Source organism: Mus caroli, unplaced genomic scaffold (genome assembly GCF_978045245.1).
Source record: "Mus caroli unplaced genomic scaffold, Mus_caroli_1 scaffold_16, whole genome shotgun sequence".
Taxonomy (NCBI): domain Eukaryota; kingdom Metazoa; phylum Chordata; class Mammalia; order Rodentia; family Muridae; genus Mus; species Mus caroli.
This window is the reverse complement of record NW_028227271.1, coordinates 27,501,428-27,517,963: the sequence shown is the minus strand read 5'-3', so window position 1 is coordinate 27,517,963 and position 16,536 is coordinate 27,501,428. Positions and strand designations below refer to the sequence as shown.

Genomic DNA, 16,536 nt, shown 5'->3' with positions numbered 1-16,536 from the left:
TATGTGTCCTGACTGGAGACAGGTTGAAGGTCCAGGGAAGGTCTACTTCCAAAGGCCTAAAGGGCAAAACAGACTTGGTCCTCACTGAGGCAGAATCATTGGAAGCGAGGTTAGCTACTTCACCACTGTAACGTATGGTAAAGAGAAGAAAAGTTTATTTTTAGGCCACGGTTTTTGAGGTCCCAACACCCGGTTCCTCTTTTGTTTCTGGGCCCTTCTCAGGAAGAGCATCATGATAGAAAAGCCTAGCAGAACAAAGTTACTCAACAGCAACCAGGAAGCAGAGAGGGATGCAGGAGAGTGCTGGACAAGGTACTTATTTCCAAATCACAACCTCAGTATTCTCTTTCCTCCGGCTAGGCCCACCTACCGGTTTCTGCCACTGTCTCGAAAATACTATAATCTGGTTCCACTGATGGTTTAGTGAGACCTGGTAACCAATCCATTTCTAAATGCCCCACCTCTGAACTTGGCTGCATCGGGAACCAGGCCTTTAACATGCAACCCTTTTGGAGGAATACTTTATATTTAAACAATGACAAAAGCCAAGATTACAGGGGGGAAACCGTGAGTCTGACTCACAGCACAACCACAGCTGTATCCATGAAAAGTAAGAAAAGCACAAGAACCCGAGTTCAAGCCCCAGGGGCCCATAGAAAAAAGCCAGGCACGGTGGCATGTACTGTAATCCCTGCACTGGGAAAATAAGAGCCAGGCAGATCCCTAAAGCTCACTGGCCAGTCCACCTAGCCTGCTTGCTGAGTTCTTGGCCAATGAGAAACCTTGTCTCAAAAAATAAAAAAAGTGAAAATAGATAAATAAATAAAATTAAAAAATGAATAATGTTTCTGTAGTAAAACACCAGAGGATGTCCTGTGGTTACAACATGCACATATACACACATCTGTACACATGACCACTTGCACAGAAACACACACACACAAAGAGCAGATATCAAGGTAGTAAATATTTTCATCAAATCTAACATCAGCTTAATAGTCTATAAAAAGTATCTGATATGAGGGAACTTTTAGTTGTTTTTGGTTTGGTTTGTTCATTTTGTTTTTAACAGATCTTGCCTGAGTTTATTTGTAGAAACAGCATAGGACACTGGTCATCTGCAAATAGTGTGTGGGGAGGTGTGTCACAGCAGTCCGTCTGTCTTCACACTGGCAGGAGCCTTTTCTATGGGGCCTTCACAGGGACCTGGGCACCTTTGGGAGCCTGGGCTGGAGCTGAAGCCTGGGCCTTAGCTGGAGCTTTGGCCCTGCCTTGGTTTGAACCTTAGGCTTCGGTTGACAGAGCCTCTGACCCTTGGCCACGTAGCTTCAAATCCGCTTCCCAAGCTTGGGGTGAGCGATGAAAGCCAGACGGCTGGGGCCCTTTGGCATCTTGGGCTTGCTGGCCTGAGGCTTCACCAGGGCCTTGATGGCCTCTGCGCGCACACTCACTGCCTTTGCATTGTTGGCCTGCATCTTCTTCAGGTCTGTCTTGTTGTGTGCTTCTTGGCCAAGCGCATGTTCCTTAGGAACTTGGGGTCAACTCCCTTAAGAGATTCGTATCTTTGTGACCGGGGTTTCTTGATGCCATTTCTGTGCCATTTGCGGGACTGGTTGTGTGTGGTGTGGTTCTTGGACTTGGCCATGTCTGCACGATAACCTGTGGCTCCCCTTTTTTTGGTTTTTCGAGACGGTTTCTCTGTATAGTCCTGGCTGTCCTGGAACTCACTCTGTAGACCAGGCTGGCCTCGAACTCAGAAATCCACCTGCCTCTGCTTCCCAAGTGCTGGGATTAAAGGCGTTCACCACCACGCCTGGTGGTTTGTTGTTTTTATTTTATTTTATTTTATTTTATTTTATTTTATTTTATTGAGACAGAGTTTCTCTGTGTAACAGCTCTGGCTATCTTGGAACTCACCTTGTAGATGGGCCATCCCCAAACTCAAAACAGTCTCAAACTCAACAGAGATCTGCCAGCCTCTGCCACCCCCGCTCCCCGAGTGCTAGGATAAAAGGTGTGCACCTTCACCTGGCCATGCATGAATTTTTATAGAACAAAGATGCTTAGACCCCTAAGAGGTTAACAGGTAACTAGTATACAATAATTTACTAGGATCCCAAAACATGACAATTTAATCCCAGCACTGGGGAGGCAGAGGTCGGTGGATCTTGGAGTTCAAGGCAGCTGGTCTACAGATGGAGTTCCAGAACGGCTGGGGCTTTACAGAAAAACCCTGTCTCAAAATAATAATTATATTATTATATTATTATAATATAATATTATAATAATGATGATGATGATGAAAATAATTTTTTCATAAAAGCAGAGAAAGCATGCCCGTTCATGAGGAAGCCTGTACCTATGATTATATTCTCCGTTAACTGAAGGCATTTTAGAATATGATATCTGGTATTTACTTCAGAATAACAAAAAGAAAGGGCGGTGGGTGATCCGGTTTTTGATGAACATGGTGATGGGTGCAGACTTCTCAAACTCACCCTGCTTTAATGCAGAATTTGATGTTTTCCCTAGGGGAAAAAAATCCTGAAATTCGCATTTTGTGATTAAATTGGTGTGCTTTAAAAACAAAAAACAAAAACAAAAAGAAGAGAATATGGTCAAAATTCCACAAATCTGATGAAACTTTTTTTTTGTGGGGGGGGGGTTCGAGACAGGATTTCTCTGTATAGCCCTGGAAGTCACTTTGTAGACCAGGCTGGCCTCGAACTCAGAAATCCACCTGCCTCTGCCTCCCGAGTGCTGGGATTAAAGGCATGCGCCACCACGGCTGGCTCCTGATGAAACTTAATAATCCATAGAATCTTCAACACTCAGACAGCAGCAAAGGCAGGCAGATCTCTGCGTTCAAGCCAAACCTAGTGTATAAATCAAATTCCGGGATAGCCAGAGCTACATAAAGACCTAAGAATAAAACAAACACACAGACACATGTTCAACAAACTCCACACATAAAGCAAGGAGAGTACCTAGACATATCATATCATTGACATGTCATAAACTATTTAAAAATCTAGTGATAAAGCCAGGAGGCTCCTTTTTTTTTTTTTTTCTGGGTTCACTACAGGAACAGAACAGAGAGTAACAATTCAGGCTGACTCTGAACTCACTAAATAGCCTCTGCGAGTCTACAAGTATGTCTCCTGCCAAGGGCTGGGGTTATAGTCACACAGCACCCTGGCTGGCTGCCTTCATTTTCTTTCTTTTTCTTTTTCTTATTGTTTTTGAGAAAGAGTCTTCCAGAACCTTGGCTGGCATGGAGTGCCTACCTAGACCAGGCCAGCCTCAAACAAAGTCCCCTGCCTCTGCTCCTAGACCAGGCTAGCCTCAAACAGAGTCCCCTGCCTCTGCTCCTAGACCAGGCTAGCCTCAAACAGAGTCCCCTGCCTAGGCTCCTATGTACTGGGATTAAAGAAGTGTCCCTACCATGACTGACCTCTTAAAATTGTTTTGCTTTTGAGACTGGGTTTCTTTTTTTGTAGCCCTGGCTGTCCTGGAACTCCCTCTCTAAACCAGGCTGTCCTTAAACTCAGAGAGATCTGTCTGGCTCTGCTTCCTGAGTGCTGGGATTAAAGGCGTGTGCCACCACGCCCGGCGAGACCCTGTCTTTAAAAAAAGTGTCTACCATGACTGAAGCCTCTCAAATATGCTCTCTAGTGAACCCAGAGGAATACACTATGTGTAAAAATAAATGTCGGGATGAAGCCCATTATTATGGATAATTGCTATATGCTAATAAAAACAGAGAGCCCATCACAGATAAATGTATAAACAACAGAGATTGCTAGTGATATAGGCTAACAATAAAAGACACTCTGTGCACAGGAGGCCTTGGGTTCAATTCCCAGTATTTTAAATGAATGAATAATAAAATTGATAAGTAAAAGGGTTTGGTTTTTTTTTTTGATAAGATTTATTTTATTGATAAGCATACTATAGCTGTTTCCAGACACATCAGAAGAGGGCATCAGATCCCATTTCAGGTAGTTGTGAGCCACCAAGTGGTGGCTGGGAATTGAACTCAGGACCTCTGGAAGAGCAGTCAGTGCTCTTAAAACCACGGAGCCATCTCTCCAGCCCAAGAAGTAAAAGTTAAAGATTGCCATTAACTACCAAAAGTTAGGAGTGAGACAAGGGATGGGATGTCCCTTGGAGAACACAAACTCTGGGTCCCCAGAGCTATGAGAAAATATGGCTGGTGACCTTGGTACTTTGCTGTCCCAGGAAACCAATACTGTTGTGCTCGGATTGGAGCTGGTCTGTCACAGAGCTGGAGATGAAACCACAACTCCCTCCTAGGTGTCCCCTGGAGTGTCTGGAGAGCTGTACCCCCCGCCCGCCCCTAAGCTCTTGTAGCCTTGAGGGATGTTGGCAAGGGAGGCTTTGGGTGAAGAGAGAGCTTTCCCATTCACAAGCTGAATCTGAAGAAAATGTCTCCTATCTAGAACTCACCAGGTTGAAAAGTTAAACCTTTTTCTTTGTTCATAGTCACTAGCTTACAAAACATTATTTTTTGGCATGTTCAGATAGGGCTTTCTGAAGCCCATGTTGGTCTTAAGACCAACGTAGCTAGGGATGAATTTGAACTTGATCCTCCCGGTGGTACGATAGGCTCTGTCCCACCAGACCTGGTTTTATGCAGAGTTTTGAGACTGAACTCATAACTTTGTATAAGCGAGGCAAATACTTTACCAACTAAGTCACACTCCAAGCCATGCTTAGGGTTTCATTTTAAGGAATAGCCTCTGGGAATAAGATTAAAATGTAGGGCATCACCACCTATGAAATGTTTTTGGTATCAAGTTCAGAGTGTAAGAGTTAAGATTTCTGGGGGCTGGTGCGATGGCTCAGCAGGTATGAGCACTGACTGCTCTTCTGAAGGTCCTGAGTTTAAATCCCAGCAACCACATGTTGGCTCACAACCACAGGTAATGAGATCTGATGCCCTCTTTTGGTGTGTCTGAAGTCAGCTACAGTGTACTTATGTATAATAATAAATGAAGCTTTGGGCCAGAGCAAGCAGGGACTGAGTGAGTGGGGTTGACCGGAGCGAGCAGAGGTCCTAAAAATTCAATCCCCAACAACCACATGAAGGCTCACAACAATCTGTACAACTACAGTATACTCACATACATAAAATAAATAAATCTTTTTTTAAAAAAAGAGTTAAGATTTCCTATTTGGTGAGCTCAAAGATCGGAGGCAATGTTCAAGACCGTTTTTTTTTTTTTTTTTTTTTTTTGATTTTGGTTTTTGTTTTGTTGTGTTGTGTTGTGTGTGTGTGTTGTTTGGGACAAGGTGGTCCTTCCGGAGTCCCAGGCTGGCCTTGCACTTGTGCCAGGTCCCTCTCAGCCTTCTACGTGCTGACACCACAGGCATGAGGTACCATGGCCAGCAATTCCAACCGTCTTACCATTGCTGGCAACACTTCGTCCTGGAGGCTACCTTGAAGAAATTCCTGGGTGTGAGTCTTTCTTAACAGATTGGATTGTTTTCTAACCTGTTGAAAGCCTACCTGGTGTTTAGAGGCATACTGGCTTGGGCTAAATGAGCTAAGCCATTCAAAACAAAAAGAGACCCTTGAGCTTCAACATTCTTGCAAGTACGGACAAAAAGATGGTTATAGGACAGAGCTAAAGTTGAGAACAAGCGGGGTGGGGGGCTGGGGGGTGGCGCACGCCTTTAATCCCAGCTCTAGGGAGGCAAGGGCAGGCAAATCTCTGAGCTGGAGGCCAGCCTGATCTACAGAGCTACTTCTAGGACAGCCAGGGCTACACAGAGAAGCCCTGTCTTGAACCCCACAAAAACAAACCAACAAAACCACCTCCTACTGCTCTATACAACTAAAACCAGTAATCTGGCTGTTTGTGGTGTGCAAGCCTGAAATCCTAGCACCTGAGAGGGAGGAGGAGCCAGCTCTAAAGTTTGAGACACACTTAGATCTCATGGTAAAGCCATCACCTTATTGTTAGGATCTAGCTTGTCAGCAAATGCTAGGAAACTCCACACAATAATAGTTTATGCCATGGTTTTCTTTTTCACACAAGTAGCTCCCATTGTGAACCACCAGCCTCTCTTCAGTGGGACTCCATGAGCAACAAGCTCTCCAGGGAGACGTGAGGAAGATCATGAGTTTGAGACCAGCCTCAACCACATAGCAAATTTGAAGCTAGCCTGAAATACATGAGACAGGATTTTTTTGGTTTGGTTTGGTTTGGTTTTTCGAGGTAGGGTTTCTCTGTAGCCCTGGCTGCCCTGGAACTCACTCTGTAGACCAGGCTGGCCTCAAATGCAGAGGTCCACCTGCTTCTGCCTCCTGAATGCTGGGAATAAAGAAAGGTGTGCACTACCACCACCTGGTAACGGTTTCTTCTCTTTTCCTGGGGTGGGGGTAGGGTGCATTTGAGACAGAGTTTCTCTCTATAACCCTGGTTTCCTACAACTAGCTCTGTAGATCAGGCTGGCCTTGAATGCAGAGATCCACCTGCCTCTGCCTCTTGAGTGTTAGGATTAAAGGAGTGTGCCATCACAGCCAGGCAACAGTTTCTTTAAAAAGTTAAAAATAGCCGGGCGTGGTGGCGCACGCCTTTAATCCCAGCACTCGGGAGGCAGAGGCAGGCGGATTTCTGAGTTCGAGGCCAGCCTGGTCTACAAAGTGAGTTCCAGGACAGCCAGGGCTATACAGAGAAACCCTGTCTCGAAAAAAAACAAAACAAAACAAAAAACAAAAAAAAGTTAAAAATAAATAAGGAAGCCCATCTGAACTCCAGAAATTGTGGGCATATTCCTCCAACAAAAAGAAATGGCAAAAACTGACAATGCTTATCTGTAAGATCAGCTTTAGATATCAAACCCATCCACTGTTAGGTCGTTTTATCCAGGAGTTATTCAAATAATCTCCCAAATGGTGTGCACTGCAGGCCAACAGTATATTCCCTTGTGTGACTGTATACCTGACCAGTTATCTGCTAGGGCAGAAGCAGATGATGGGAATAGATCCTACTCCCAATCCCATTCACAGCCCTAATCTTCCCTTTCTGCCCATCCAAGAACATGGTTCCTACAAACAGTCAATCACCTGCCTCATAATGAATCTGCTGGAACTGTCATATCTGTGCATTGGTATTCTTTTGAAAAATAGTGTCTGTCTTGTCCTTGTGCGTACAGGTGCCCCCCCCCAGACATAGCTCCCTTGGAGCTAGAGTTGCAGATGGCTGATGCTGCAGACCAAAGCTGGGTCCTCTTTAAGAGCAGTATGCTTGCTCTTTTAACCACCAAGCCACACCTCCAACCCCCTCCATGCTCCAATGGCAGCCTCAGGTACCAGGAGGCCTCAGGTGCTAGAGTGGGAGCCAGTGTTTTGCCAGGCAAAGGAGTTCCCTGGGAATAGAAAGCATCCACTCTGGTGAGCCTGGTAACCTGGCTAAGGAATGTGGAAGCCAAGTGTTCAAACGCAGAAATGGGGTGCACAGTCTCCAATGTACCGAAAGGCCCAAGCCATTATCATCTGACTGCGTTCCATATCACTATTGGCTGGACTAGGGGCAGGTGCCTAAGTCAGACAGACCAATCATAGTCTGATGCCCTCACTGGTTATGACCAGTTCAACACCCACTGGCTCAGAGGGGCAGGAAGTCCTGAGTCTAGTGATAAGTTCAGACACTGGGGGCTGGGGTTGGGGATTCCCTGATATTCTCCCATCTTCCAACACAAACTCTGGAATTTGCCCCAGCAGTTGGAGAAGATGTGGCTCCCCAGGTCCTGGAAGGTCTGGGCTAGGGGAAGATCATGAAAGGAAGCCCCTTCAAAAACAAACCAACAGACAGGAAACCTCCTGGTTAGAGGCTAAAGTGGCTTTAATTAGAGGAAGGGCAGTGGGCGGGGCTGGCTGTCAGTCCCTCCAGGATGGGGATAAGGGGCACAGGGTAGGCAAAAGGAGGCCAGGGCTCAGGCCCCAGGGTTACACATCCAGGTCGTTGACACTTGACTTAGTGTAGACTTGTGTTTTTCGCTGCACAATGCCAGGGCTAAAGGAAGCCCCCAGTGGCCAGTGGCGAACTACATGACGATAGGAGGAGGCCAGGTAGTCAAAGTAGTTGATGTTGAGTTTCCGGGCAAGGTGCCGGCCCAAGAATTCCATTTGCTATGAATAAACGAGTGGCAGCCAGTTCTCCGTTCTCCGGATAAGAGAATCCCCACCAGCATGCTCTTTAGGTATCCCTTCCCCTTATGGGGGGGGGGTGTATCCTCACCCCACCCCTGCCCAGAATTCCCAGCGCTCCTGCTGCCCTTAACATAGTGGAGGTCTCAGGAGTGCTATATTTACCCTCTGAGTGCAAAACAGCCCCATCCAAGAGCTGCAAACAGTAGTATCTTTTTCTGGGGGGGGGGGAGGGATGGGGGAGTAGGGGCGGGGTTTGGGGCAGGACCCACCTCATAGCGATCTGACAGCTGCACCAGCACAAGTGGCTCTAGCTTGTGGCCACAAAGGACCAGCTGGAAGAAGCGACCTCCATAGGCTGCCAATAGATGAGCAACTGAGCCAAGAACTTAACCTCTTTAGAGCCTAGGAGTAGGACGGTAGGGGTGGGGCCTCCAAGGTGGAACTGTCCAGGTGGACTGTAGGCCCCTCCCAGCTCTGAATCCATGTCCCCCCGACCCCCACCCTTCTGACCCTCTCCATCCCAGGCATCACCATCAGAACTGAGTGCCAGGCGCACGTAGACCAGATGCATTGGCCCCTGACATACAGTTCGGCCTTGGATGGAGAAGTGGTACATGCCGCGCGTGTGGTTCAACACTAGGCGGCGCTGCGGTATTGAGGAGAGCATGAGCCACAGGCCTATAACCATGCCATAGGCAGGAAAGCACCAGGTCTCCTGATGCTTCACCTGTAGGTACCAGGGATTAACGGAAGTGAGTTCTGGCAAGAGGCTCTTGTGTGGCCCTATGCAAAGAGGCTGTGGGGTGGGGCAGGAGCTCTGACCTCTCTCAGGACATTACAGGAAATGAAGACAAGGCAGATGATAAAGAGCATCGTCCCCTTCCAGAGCGTGTCCAAATAGTACTCGTACACAAAGACTGAGGGCGGCATGACCCAGCACATGAGGACAGCTAGGAGCTGCCATTAGCTCCAGGACAGTACCAGGGATTTGGTGGGAAGGATTTGGTGGGATTTGGCCCGCCCAGTGGAGGTTCTCCATGGTACTACCGCGTCTCCTCCCACAAGTACACCTGCCTACCCTCCTAACCCCAGCCACCCTCCCACTACTGGGATCCTGACCACGCCCAGTCCCCGCCCACCATCCGGCTGTTGCTGCTTGAAGGGGTAAAAGCTGTTATTCTTGAGCTGATTGGCTAAGTGGCGCTCGGTAGAGACGAGTCCTACGTCCCAGAGTTTGAAGCACTTAACAAGGGCGGAGAAGCGGGAGCCAGTGGCCTGCTGCTCCTTGGGGACCTAATTAAGTAGATCTTGTCAGGATCCAGCTTGCCCACTGCCGCTGCCCCACTGTCTTTATACAGGGCTCCCACCCGAGACAATTCCAGGGTTGCAGCTGAGGGAAGAAGCAAGAGCCGCCAGACAACAGCAGGGCAGAGAAGCAGGGAGCAGTCCAGGCTGGGCTGCCTGGGTTCTAGAAGCTCAGGGTAAAGGGTTCTAGAAGGGGCTTTTCTATTGACCACACCTATCTAGTGAGCTTGCCCTCCCTGGTCAGTCTCCACTACCTGGAAGGTAGCCTGGCTGCCCCGTGGCTGGACAACCTGAGCCCGTGCTACCAACACTGTCACTTCATGGATGCTTGTAGCTGATAAAGGTCTTTTTCTAGCCCCTACTATTTTATACCTCACTGCCTACCCTATCCTTAGACAACTGTGTCCCAAGTGAGCTAAGATACTTAACACACACACAGGTTCATGCCTGCTGTAGCCTACTCCATCATGTATAACCCTGCTCCTCACCCAACCACTTACTCTAAGGACCATACACAATCTGACGTGTTGGTTTCTGCTTGTAAGCCTACCACATTGGAGGCTGAGATGGGTGGATTGTTGTGAGTCAGCCTGGGCTACACCATGAGTTCCAAGCCGGCCTAGATTCGTGTGAAAAGGATCTCAAATAAAACAACAAAGGACTGTACAGAGTGCCTAAAAAATACTTTATTGTGGGGCTGGAGAGAGATGGCTCAGTGGTTAAGAGCACGGACTGCTCTTCTGAGGGTCCCGAGTTCAAGTCCCAGCAACCACATGGTGGCTCACAACCATCTGTAATGAGATCTAATGCTCTCTTCTGGTGTGTCTGAAGACAGCTACAGTGTACTTACATATAATCAATAAATAAATCTTTAAAAAAAACTTTATTGTAACAAAATCTCCAACATTTCAAAGTGAAAAAGAGCAGGATAAAGCTGGCAGCCGTCTAAGTGGGCTCTCTGGCAGAGGGTGGGCTGGTAAGTAGCTGCTCTAGACACCACTGGACTTCCTCCAGGCCCCGGTAGATGCGCTTCAGACCTCGGGGGAGGCAACGACAGGACTCCAGGTTAAGATACAGCAGCCCCGGGCAACCGCTAATCACAGAACTGTGGAACAGGCAAGCCGTGGGAAAGTGAGCTGTTGGCCAGAGAGCCCCGTCTGCCCTCACATACAACAGCCCTACCACCCCGAGCCACCCAAGCCCAAATCTAGTACTCTAGGTGTCCCCAAGGAGTTGGACGAGTGACTCGTGTCTACACTCCTCCTGGACCCTGGCAATGAGGAGTCAGGGAGCACTCCTCTGGTCCCTAAGTGAGACACGGCAGCAAGAGGTTCAAGATCCACAGAACTAGTGAACGGTGCACTGACCTGACTGTGCTTGGGGTAACTCGGGTACCCCTCAGGTTGAGGGAGCACAGGGCTGGGTGTAAGCCCCCAGGGGTGCCTGAGAAAACAGCCAGGGCCTGTTCCAAGTCCTTCTCACTGAAGCCTTGGCCGCTGAAGTCCAGCTCCCTCAGGGTGTGATACCACTTCCTGGTCAACAGGGGGCTGCCATCCTTAGCGAGGGTCAAGCCGTCAGATATGCCATACAGGCCCAGGTAGAGTTGCTCCAGCTCTGAGATGGGAGAACTCGGTGTGACTATTAGGGCACGCAGTGACACCCCCCCACACACCATACACACCCACACCTTCCCAAGCAAAGCCAGCTGACCTTGACACGGCAGATGACACAGACCGCTAGGAGTGACCCTAGCGCAGCCTCGAAGGTCCAGCAGGCGCAGTTTTGGGGAGCGATGGAGCAAGCGGCCCAGAACCTCATTGCTCACAAAGTTGCAGGTGGAGCCAGCCAAACAGAGCTCCTCAAGACTGGGGAAGCCTGGTCCCTGGGGCACGCCTCGGCCACATGGCTTGGGAAGCCAAATCAGATTCAGCAGCCGCAGCACCTGGGAGGAGGGAAGAAGGAGGAGGGGAAGGCTGCAGATATGGCAAGGGGTGGCAGGTGGGAGAGAGTAGGGTATAAATACCTGCAGCTGGGGGCAGCCTTTCTGCAGGGCTTCCACTGGCAGCTGCAGGGGTGTGTTGTTGCAGTTCATGCCAGTGCTGACCTGGAGGACTTGGAGCTGGGGGCAGCAGTTGTCCTGGAATGGTGGGAAAAACACTGCTAGGTCAAAGGCCTAGGCTGCCCCCAGTGAGCCCTTTTCCTGACCATCCCCAGCCTACCAGCAGTGCGCCCAAGATGGCCGTCGTCTGGGAACTGTAGGTCAGCCACAGTTTACGCATTCGGGACCCGGCCTCCTCCAAGAAGCTCACCACCGCTGTGGACTCCACCTGGGGATCCAGCCCAAAGGTGCGGCTCATGCATGTCACAAGGGCCCAGGCGATTTCAGGGTCCCCCACCCACCCACAGCAAAGGACTCACCATGGAATGATGTAGGTCCAGGCTGTGGAGCTGGCAGCAGGCTCTCGCTAACATGACCAGAGTTTCAGCAGTCACAGTGTGGCAGTCTGAAAGCTTGAGGAAGGTGAGCCGAGGGCAGAACTTGCTAACCAGCTGTAGCAAGAGATAGAGAGAGAGACCATCTGGGGTTGTGGAGGGCAGGTAAAGGTCTATCTACAGGGACACTGGTAGTCATGACAAGCCTATCCTATAGTCCCAGCTATGACTCCATTCTGTCCACGCCAGACCTACTTGGAAATTGCTGTCTCCTGCAATTTCCTAAGATGCCAGCAAGACGTAACTAAGCAGGCAGGCAGACAATCTGTGGGACACCACCAGGGCACCCTCCCCATAGTAGACCACTCAAACGTGCGAGCTTGTGTACAGGGCAGTCTCCAGCTCTTACCTCCAACACAGAGTGTACTTGAGACTTCCAGTGGATGAGGGTCAAGCTCTGGAGCTGTGAGAACCTGGGCGACAGCAAGGCCCAGCTGTGGTTGTGCTCTTGTCCTTATGCTGCCCCCTTCTGGACAGAATCCTCCCCTACTCAACGCGGATGCAGGGAAGACAACAGGCGGAGCAAGGAGTAAGATGACAAGGAGCCCTCACCGATTGGGTACGAGCCACTCCAGGCAAGCAAGGAGCTTCTTCTCTCCCTTAAGGTTGCCCTTGCCAGCCCGGCCAACCAGCGAGGGTGACAGGGTCACAGTATGCCAGAGTGAAGGATGGGAGGTGGCTTCGTGCCAGTGACGGCAAACGCGTGCAGCCCTAGGAGAAGAAAGAGTTTGCTGAGAGTGCGTGGCCTTTTGCGGGTAATGCCTACAATGGAGTGTCTTAGGAACAGCGCAGCGGTCTCAAAGCCTGCCGTCGCCCGTTCTCAGTGCTAGGCTTTGAGCTCTTAAGTGAAGACAGATGCCGGAGCACTTGTGTTCGCCCGATGTGATGCCTGCTCTGCCCTCTGCTCTGCACCACCCGCTCAGTGCACCAGTCTCTACCGCGGCAGGCGCTGTTGGTGTACCTGCCAAGAAACGGCATGGGCCCATGAGCCGCAACCAACAACCCGAAAATATGCACCAGGACTTCTAAGGGAATACGGTCTCCCCAACCAGAGTCCAGGCCCTGATCGAGCGACGGCTCCGGTAGGGGTTTGGTCCTGGGCTTGGCGACAGCCGTGGGGCCACGAGCCAGTGACCTCGGAGCGCGGCGACGAGCGCGCCGGTGCGCACGAGCGCGGGGAGGCTCCAGGTCCGGCAGCACGAGCAACATGCTGTCCGCTTGCAGCAGGTGGTACCCAGAGCCTTGAGGAGCCAGGCGGTCCCACCACCAGTCCTCCGCCGAGCGGCCCGGCGCAGCGGGCCGCTTGGAGCTTCGAACTCGACGCCTAACTCGCCTAGAGGCCACGGGAGCCATAGCCCCCGGGAACTGAACTAAAAGCGGAAGGTGGGTGGGCAGAGAGGAAGGGGCGTGGCCCCGTAGCTCACGCCTTTACACTACACTTAGCTTCCGGGGGTGGGACTTCCGCCGCAGTCTAGCGCATTAGCCGGCGTCTTACTACAACCCTTCGGCTGGGATTTGGCTGCCTTCCGGGCTAAGTGCCGCGCTCCCGGGGCTGGGCGGGCTGCTCCGGCCCCAAGCCCCTGATGCACCACACTCAGCGGAGGAGCCCAGAATCCAATCAAGTCAGCCAGCCACACCCCTCGCCGATCCACGCCGGCTGCCTGAAGTTAGCTGTCATCCAGTCTAGTTTAGCCTCGCCAAGACTTGGTCCTCCGCAAGCATCAAGGACTGGCTCTTTCGCTCTTCTTCCTCCCCGGAGCCATGGCCAGCTTCTCGCTCCCCCGCTTGCCAGTCTTGTTCAGAAGGGTCCCGGTGCAGGCTCCATGGTAGGTGCAGCTCCTGATCTATCCGCCGCCTCCCTCCAGGTGCCTTGGTTTTGCAATCTGGCCACCTCAGACCCTGACTCTGTCCACTCGCATTTTTTTTTTTTTTTTTTTTTTTGTCTCCGTCCAGGTGAAAAAGCTTGACTCTTTTTTTCTCTACAATAGTTAGAGAAGCTTTGGATCTACGTGGGGAAAGAGCGGACTGTTACCTTCGCTTTGTCCTGGAGGGCCCGCTTTGACCTCTGACCTAATGGCAGCACCTCCGCTGGGCCGACTGGTGCTGACCCATCTGCTGGTGGCCCTTTTCGGCATGGGCTCCTGGGCTGCTGTCAACGGGATCTGGGTAGAGCTGCCGGTAGTGGTGAAAGAACTCCCGGAGGGTGAGTGAAGTGGGCGGAGGTAGGCTGCTGCTGTTGCTGCTCTTCGTTCCTTAGCCTGGTGCCTTTACACTATCTCCTCCTCCCACTGCAGGTTGGAGCCTCCCTTCCTACCTCTCTGTGCTTGTGGCGCTGGGGAACCTGGGTCTGCTGCTGGTGACTCTGTGGAGGCGTCTGGCTCGTGGCAAGGGAGAGCAAGTCCCCATCCGAGTGGTTCAGGGGCTAGGCATAGTGGGCACAGGCCTGCTGGCCTCTCTGTGGAACCACGTGGCCCCAGTGGCAGGAAAGCCCTACTCGGTGGCCTTCCTAACGCTGGCGTTTGTGCTGGCATTGGCCTGCTGTGCCTCTAATGTCACTTTCCTGCCCTTCCTGAGCCACCTCCCACCCCCCTTTTTACGGTCTTTCTTCCTGGGTCAGGGCCTGAGTGCCCTCCTGCCCTGTGTGCTAGCCCTGGGGCAGGGGGTGGGCCGCCTCGAGTGCCTGCATGTGCCTGCCAACGGGACCACTGGGCCTCCGATCGAGGTGTCTCCCATTAATTTCCCTGAACGGTTTTCTGCCACCACGTTCTTCTGGGTGTTGACTGCCCTTCTGGGCACTTCAGCAGCTGCCTTCCAAGGCCTCCTGTTACTACTGCCATCCCCGACATCTGAACCCACAACGGGCACAGGGCTTCGGGTAGAAACACCAGGAACAGAGGAGGAAGAGGAGGAGGCCTCACCTTTGCAGGAGCCACCAGGCCAGGTGGCAGGCATTGTTTCCAGCCCAGACCCTAAGGCCCATCAGCTGTTCTCTTCCCGAAGTGCCTGTCTACTGGGGCTACTGGCCGTCACCAATGCTCTGACCAATGGCGTGCTGCCCGCTGTACAGAGCTTTTCCTGCCTGCCCTACGGGCGCCTGGCCTACCACTTGGCTGTCGTACTGGGTAGCTGTGCCAACCCCCTTGCCTGCTTTCTGGCCATGGCAGTGCTGTGCAGGTGCTCACGGACTCCCAAGCCCCCATGGGGAAGAGCTTGAGGTGGGCCAGGGCCTGGCACAGCCAGTCCTGATCCCAGCCCATCCTTGGCAGGTCTCTGGCGGGGCTGTGTGGTCTTTCTCTGCTGGGCATGCTTTTGGGCTCCTACCTGATGACACTGGCAGCCCTAAGTCCCTGTCCTCCTCTGGTGGGCACCTCTGCAGGTGTGGTCCTCGTGGTAAGTACAATGGGGACATGAAACAGGAACAGGGCTTGTCTCACAGCAGGGGAATTTCATGTTCAGCCCGCTGCTGTGAATCTTCCCCTCTACGACCCCCCCACTCCCCTTTCAGGTGCTCTCATGGGTCCTGTGCGCAGGCACGTTCTCGTATATCAAGGTGGCGATCAGTTCCATGTTACACAGCGGAGGCCGGCCAGCACTGCTCGCCGCTGGCGTGGCTATTCAGGTGGGCTCTCTGCTGGGTGCGGTCGCCATGTTCCCTCCCACCAGCATCTACCGAGTATTTCGCAGCGGAAAAGACTGTGTGGACCAGTGTGGCCCCTGAACCCAGACATGTGGGAGTTACTTCACACTTGTCTCCACCTGGGGGTTGTGGGGGATGGTCACAGTGCCTGGGTCCTGTGGCCCAAGGTGGCCTCCCTACACACAGATAATATGGATATTTCACACTCCACAAGAGACCTGGCTTTGGAGAAAAGGCCAGTGTAAGGACCAAAGAGCAGGCCCAGACCCAGGGATAGGTTGGAGCTGCACAGCCTTCACCCTGGGACCTCTGTGGGATTTGCACAATAAAACATCTTCATCCAATGGGTTGTTAATCCCATGAGCACAGCTCTATGCCAGGCCTCCTTCCCTCCATAGGCAGCCCCTCTCCCCCAAGATCCTGGTTATAGCTTCCTCCACTCACCTAGTGGCTCTTACAGGGCCTTGGGTGACCTCAGGACTCCTACATGATTGCTTTTCTGGAACTACTTCGGTAGCTGAAGGCCAACTCCCAGGGCCCATGTGGGGCTGAAGCAGGATAATGCCTTCGATTGGCTGGACAAGCAGCAGGGTCACTCACTGCTCCACACCGGGTCTTCAGGGTGTGAGGGTCTGGCATGGTTGGGAAGTCAACCAACAAGGGAACCTGTGGGGGGATAGGGGGGCCTGATTACACACAAGACCCTTCTGCCAAGATCTTCACCTTCAGAGTTTGGTGCAAGGTCCAGGTACAAATTTTGCTTTACTTTTTAATTTTATGTGCATGGGTGTTTTGCTTGAGGAGGTCAAAATTGAATATCCAATCCTCTGGAACTGGAGTTACCGACTGCTATGAGGTGCCATGAGAGTGCTGGAAATTGAACCCAGGTCCTCTGGAAGAACAGTAAGTGCTTTTAACC

The 16,536-nt window shown here is 51.5% G+C and overlaps 3 protein-coding genes and 1 pseudogene across 3 annotated transcripts; 1 reads left to right on the top strand and 3 right to left on the bottom strand.

Moving 5' to 3' along the window:
* Positions 1–1,318: 1,318 nt before the first annotated feature.
* LOC147000743 (large ribosomal subunit protein eL29 pseudogene) lies at positions 1,319–1,988 on the bottom strand (annotated as a pseudogene).
* Positions 1,989–7,972: 5,984 nt separating this feature from the next.
* Positions 7,973–9,629, bottom strand: Catsperq (catsper channel auxiliary subunit theta). Its single transcript, XM_021182778.3, has 6 exons — positions 9,550–9,629; positions 9,322–9,475; positions 9,005–9,099; positions 8,714–8,909; positions 8,452–8,537; positions 7,973–8,161 (listed from the first exon to the last, which is right to left on the bottom strand). The coding sequence occupies exons 3-6, from the start codon at positions 9,053–9,055 to the stop codon at positions 7,979–7,981; spliced, it is 516 nt and encodes a 171-aa protein (XP_021038437.2). The 5' UTR covers positions 9,056–9,099; positions 9,322–9,475; positions 9,550–9,629; the 3' UTR covers positions 7,973–7,978.
* Positions 9,630–10,353: 724 nt separating this feature from the next.
* Positions 10,354–13,364, bottom strand: Fbxl6 (F-box and leucine rich repeat protein 6). Its single transcript, XM_021183355.2, has 9 exons — positions 12,942–13,364; positions 12,533–12,691; positions 12,330–12,393; positions 11,906–12,037; positions 11,707–11,814; positions 11,511–11,624; positions 11,198–11,429; positions 10,855–11,101; positions 10,354–10,592 (listed from the first exon to the last, which is right to left on the bottom strand). Exons 1-9 carry the CDS (start codon positions 13,331–13,333, stop codon positions 10,433–10,435), a joined length of 1,608 nt encoding a protein of 535 aa, XP_021039014.1. The 5' UTR covers positions 13,334–13,364; the 3' UTR covers positions 10,354–10,432.
* A 14-nt stretch (positions 13,365–13,378) lies between these two features.
* Positions 13,379–15,961, top strand: Slc52a2 (solute carrier family 52 member 2). The gene is made up of 5 exons (XM_085831387.1): positions 13,379–13,845; positions 13,969–14,183; positions 14,275–15,154; positions 15,247–15,370; positions 15,486–15,961. The coding sequence occupies exons 2-5, from the start codon at positions 14,054–14,056 to the stop codon at positions 15,696–15,698; spliced, it is 1,347 nt and encodes a 448-aa protein (XP_085687513.1). The 5' UTR covers positions 13,379–13,845; positions 13,969–14,053; the 3' UTR covers positions 15,699–15,961.
* Positions 15,962–16,536: the final 575 nt, after the last annotated feature.

Excerpts from the sequence above, each read along its gene's own strand:
- Catsperq (XM_021182778.3), bottom strand. The coding sequence starts at position 9,055 with ATGCTCTTTATCATCTGCCTTGTCTTCATTTCCTGTAATGTCCTGAGA. Across the intron at positions 8,910-9,004 it reads CCTGTAATGTCCTGAGAGAG|GTGAAGCATCAGGAGACCTG; the intron begins GTCAGAGCTCCT and ends TGGTACCTACAG. Across the intron at positions 8,538-8,713 it reads CCTGGCACTCAGTTCTGATG|CCTATGGAGGTCGCTTCTTC; the intron begins GTGATGCCTGGG and ends ATCTATTGGCAG.
- Fbxl6 (XM_021183355.2), bottom strand. The coding sequence starts at position 13,333 with ATGGCTCCCGTGGCCTCTAGGCGAGTTAGGCGTCGAGTTCGAAGCTCC. Across the intron at positions 12,394-12,532 it reads GAGTGGCTCGTACCCAATCG|GTTCTCACAGCTCCAGAGCT; the intron begins GTGAGGGCTCCT and ends GCTGTCGCCCAG. Across the intron at positions 11,430-11,510 it reads AAGGCTGCCCCCAGCTGCAG|GTGCTGCGGCTGCTGAATCT; the intron begins GTATTTATACCC and ends CCCTCCTCCCAG.
- Slc52a2 (XM_085831387.1), top strand. The coding sequence starts at position 14,054 with ATGGCAGCACCTCCGCTGGGCCGACTGGTGCTGACCCATCTGCTGGTG. Across the intron at positions 14,184-14,274 it reads GGTGAAAGAACTCCCGGAGG|GTTGGAGCCTCCCTTCCTAC; the intron begins GTGAGTGAAGTG and ends CTCCCACTGCAG. Across the intron at positions 15,155-15,246 it reads GCCATGGCAGTGCTGTGCAG|GTCTCTGGCGGGGCTGTGTG; the intron begins GTGCTCACGGAC and ends CATCCTTGGCAG.